Genomic DNA, 4650 nt, shown 5'->3' with positions numbered 1-4650 from the left:
AAAAAATATACTTTTTTGGCACACCAATTTTTGATCACAGTGTAATGCTATAAGTGGCGCTTTGGTCCAGAGGCAATGTCTCTGTCATTGGTTTGGAACCCCAGGATTCACCTCCTGGGCAAGTTTGAATCCTGGTTAGGGCGGTTAATACCTTCCAGTGGACTCATCACCTGCAGGAAGGTTTGGGGGGTTGGTGCGGTGCAATGTGATTTGGGTGGCGACTGCTGCCCCCGCAACCCGGTAACGGATAAGCGGATGAAAATGGATGGATGGATGGATGTAATGCTATACCAATAAGTTCCTGAACAAATCTCCGCAAATAAAAGTTTCTCAAAAATGACTAAAAATACACCAATTTGCCTTAAAATACTTAGATATGTCCATTTTTGTGTTTAAAATTCAGAAAAAATATACTTTTTTTTGGTACGCCAACTTTGGATCACAGTATAATACTATACCAATAAGTTCCTGAACAAATCTCTGGAAATAAAAGTTTCTCAAAATGACTAAAAATACACTCATTTGCCTTAAAACACTTAGCTTTCATTTTATTTTTGTCATTTGGATACGCCAACTTTTGATCTCAGTAAAATACTATGCTAATAATTTCCTGAAAAAGTCACACTAAATTATACTATTGTTATTGTCTTTTCTTTATATGTGTCAATTATGCAGATCATTTAGAGCTTAAGCTTGTAGCTGTTGATAAAACAATGCATATTTTAATGTTTTTTGTCTTCCACAGCTGTGGACTTCAGTAAAAATGGTGGCTACATGGCCTTGGCTGAACGTCGTGATTGCAAAGACTATGTCAGTGTTTTTGTTTGCGATGACTGGCATCTACTGAGGGTAAGTTCAGAGTTTCACTTTGGGTCTTTTGCCATTTCTGTATTAACCACTCACTTTAGAGGTATACAAAGGGATATAGGGTTAACAACAATGTGTCAGCAGAAATACACTACCCATGGTTTTTTTATAACGAGCCATCTCTGTCTCACACCTAGACCAGTGTTCCCAAACTTTTTTCGAGCCACGGCACATATTTTATGTTAGAGAAGTAGACCAGCTCACCACTGAATAAAAATGTGTTAAAGAGTTTATGTAATGAAATATGATATGTTTTCAATTTAAATCAAGTACTAAACCTGGGCCTCTTTAGTTGAACACAATGCTGATGTACTCGCATGACTTATAGCCATATAGTGCCATCTAGTGGAGAAGTATTTAATTACTCTGCCTTTTACCATCAGAAAGACCAACAAAAGACAATTTGATACCCTTTCACACCACATCTGATGACATTGAACGAAAGTACTGACGTGGACAATTGAATTTACTTGACTAATAAAATTAAAGAGCCAGAAAATAGGAGACAACAAAAGGGTTTAGAAAGCAGTGGCCACATTATGGTTAATTCTACATTCTCTTTTTTTTTTTTTTTTTTTTTTTTTGACCACAATTTTATTTTCGAAAGCTTGGCGAAAATGCTAGGAGATTTTGTGTTTAGCTAATTCTTAGAATAACAAACAATAAACTACTAGTGTTTGTCTACACTGTGAGGACACAAGTTACTTGATGATGTCCTCTAGGAAGACATTTGCCTAATGCTCTGCACCATTCAGGTTCTTGCATTGGTTAAGTTCCTATTTGTTTCCTTGTTTTCTACACTGAGTATATTTTCACCAACACATTTTTGTCATTTACATACACTGTCACAGACAGTAAATCAAAGAGCAGCTTTTGTGAAATCAAAGATTGTTGTCATCTTGTGTGTGTTTGTATCGTTCTTGTGCACTTTATTTTGTGTCGGAGTATTTTTTTCAATTAATTTCATTCTTTCTGTAGCATTTTGAGACCGAGACGCTGGACTTGGCAGGGTTGGAATGGTCTCCCAATGGTTCTCTGTTGGCAGTGTGGGACAGTCCTCTGGAGGTGGGTGTTTTACATTCAGAATGATCAACAACAAGCTGACATTTTAATTAAACTTTTTCCTGCTTTTATGTTGCATTTCAGCAATTAAAAATAAAATGGTACAATTAGACAGGAACATTTGACACCTTTAAAAAAACATCCAAAATTCCTTGTCCTTTTTATTTTTAAAGATTTAGTGATTAGCATCTTAAAGAAAATCACTGCAGAAAATGAACAGTTTTGATTTGATAATCATTTTTTTTGATTGCTAATCTCAAGTATGTATCCACCTTTTGATTTAGCTTGGTACAAATGTTATTTATGTCTGCAAAAAGAAAAAATGGCCTTTAGCTGCACACCTGTCCAGTTATGAACCATTGTTAAAAAGCATATTTTTTCTCCCACAGTACAAAGTATTGCTGTATTCTTTGGATGGCAGATTGTTATCTAGCTACAGTGCCTATGAGTGGTCACTAGGGGTCAAGTCTGTGACCTGGAGTCCCAGCAGCCAATTCTTGGCCATTGGCAGTTATGATGAAAAGGTATGAAAGAACTAGTGAACCTTGTGGATATTTTAGGAAAATGTCATATAAGGTTTCTTTATTTTTGTAAAGTTGTAAAGGGATGTTGGACTAATCGTGATTTATATGATAATAAGTAATCACTATCACTAATAATTAATTCCAGATGAATCAATGTTTTAATTCTCACACCAGGTTCGAGTTCTCAATCATATCACATGGAAGAAAATAGCACAGTTTGACCATCCGTCGACCATCAGCAGTAGTAAAGCTGTGAGTATCTTTTATTGAAAACCTTTAAAGACACCACATACCAAACACTTATTAACGGGTGTGTTTCTAGGTTGTGTATAAAGAAGCAGAGATGAAGTTAACTGCCTGCAGTGATGACCTGTCGCTGCACAACATTAGCATTGGCACCAACCTCTTCAACGCCCACAGCAAATGTACGTATGTCTGATTTAATCTCCAATACGAAGTGTTGCGGTCCAAATGTCAACTAAGGCTTGTTTTTGTTTCTTTCAGATGAGATCTGCCCACTGCCAGTTCAATTTCCCACAGTCAAACCAGACCCTGATCGAGCCAATCCGAAGATCGGTGTCTCCATGTTGGCATTCAGCTCAGATAGTCGCTTTCTAGCCACCAAAAATGGTGAGACAACTGTGGGTGTTTACCTCCATGTTGAGATAAATAAAACTGATCATTGTTTAAATAGTATCTCCAGCATAGTCCAGTACTGCAGTTCTTCGCAGCTCTGTATGAAGGGTGTGACTTTAAACCCATCTTTTTCTCCAACTGTAGACAATGCGGCCAGTGTCGTCTGGGTGTGGGACATGCAGAAGATGAGCCTGGTGTCAGTACTTGAGCAGACATCATCAGTGCGCTGCTTTCAGTGGGATCCTCTCCGCCCCCGGTTGGCACTGTGCACAGGCAACACCAAACTTTACCTCTGGTCACCGTCGGGCTGCGTTTCTGTCCCAGTCGCCACTGAAGGTAAACATACTGTTGTCAGGGTACTTACTGTTAGGGATAGTAACTGAGAACTTGAAAACTAAAATTTGTTTTAGGGTGTTTACAAGATGGCAAGGTATGAGGTACCTCCATTTGACTCTTTTACTAAATTACTAAGGCAGAGTCACCGTCAGGCTCATTCATACTTTTTTACTTCCGACTTCCTGACTCGGAGGTCGCCGCATACCTTTTTAATTGAAAAAAAAAATGTATGCAGCAGTTTGGATATTCAGGTGTGTGTTTATGTTAACAAGATCTTTTTTTCAATGCAGTTTTAATTATGTCAAAATTAAGCCAAAAGTTAAGCATACTGTACATTAAATAGAAAATGCAAACAATTTCTTTTTGTATCCTAATCACAATTGATGAGGAATCAAATCATTAGATGTCGTCCATAATGTAATTGGTGAATTCTTATCTATTCCTGTCCCCATTTACTGTCTTTGGTTTTAGCTGAAACTGTCTCTGTGTCTCCCTCCAGGTGGCTTCCAGGTCCAATCACTGAGCTGGCACTGCAGTGGAGACTTTCTGGTCCTTCTTGGAAAAGAGCAGTTGTGTTTATGTTACTTGAACACTGACTAGGAGGAGAAGTAGAATAGACGGACAAATACACATACGAAACCCCTAAAGGCATTTAGAAAAAGAATGAATATCAGATGAGGAACTGAAAAAAGACCAGAAGACAAAAGGGACAGCGTGTCATGCCTTTCTGAACTGATTATCAGCAGTTTGGGTTCATTGGTACTGGTTACCAAGAGCCTCATTTTTTTAAATATGTAAAAATAGATAATAGGTAAATAGGTAGATCAGCAATGTATTTGCATTTTGTACTACAGAAATGTATAACTATTTTGAATAAATAAACATTTTTTTAAAATTAAGATGAGATGGTGTCCGCAGCGTTAAGAGAGATCCTAATGAACTGCTGACACACCAGGTTGATGCAGTCATACTTGCATACCAGCACTGACCTGGACGCACAACCAAAACAATAATGATGTCATCAATTGCTAAAATGTGTAACATTTTCCACAGACTAAACTTCTGACATTCTCTTCTTACCAGTCCATTATGAGTATGAGGCTTTCCATCTCATTGTTCCCAGTGGTCGACTGTAAGTGTTCAAAAGAAATTCACAATTACACATCACAGAAAATGCCTCTAATTATAAAGAAAGTGGTTACTATAGCCTTACTATAGCCTTACC

The 4650-nt window shown here is 37.6% G+C and overlaps 2 protein-coding genes across 4 annotated transcripts in view; both read left to right on the top strand.

Moving 5' to 3' along the window:
* wrap73 (WD repeat containing, antisense to TP73) overlaps positions 1-4324 on the top strand; it is a 12950-nt gene extending 8626 nt beyond the window's left edge. Inside the window, exons 6-13 of the mRNA XM_008317986.3 lie at positions 746-849; positions 1846-1932; positions 2319-2453; positions 2628-2705; positions 2776-2878; positions 2958-3083; positions 3234-3425; positions 3925-4324. Of these exons, the coding sequence (XP_008316208.2) occupies positions 746-849; positions 1846-1932; positions 2319-2453; positions 2628-2705; positions 2776-2878; positions 2958-3083; positions 3234-3425; positions 3925-4025 (926 nt within the window). The 3' untranslated portion in view covers positions 4026-4324. The remainder of the gene's footprint in view (positions 1-745; positions 850-1845; positions 1933-2318; positions 2454-2627; positions 2706-2775; positions 2879-2957; positions 3084-3233; positions 3426-3924) is intronic.
* Positions 1-4650, top strand: part of LOC103384526 (ER membrane protein complex subunit 3-like) — a 629629-nt gene that overhangs the window by 622982 nt on the left and 1997 nt on the right. The gene's annotated exons all lie outside the window — the stretch shown is intronic.

Source organism: Cynoglossus semilaevis, chromosome 10 (genome assembly GCF_000523025.1).
Source record: "Cynoglossus semilaevis isolate Cse_v1.0 chromosome 10, Cse_v1.0, whole genome shotgun sequence".
NCBI lineage: Eukaryota > Metazoa > Chordata > Actinopteri > Pleuronectiformes > Cynoglossidae > Cynoglossus > Cynoglossus semilaevis.
The sequence above is the reverse complement of the archived record's forward strand: the minus strand, read 5'-3'. Positions and strand labels throughout refer to the sequence as shown.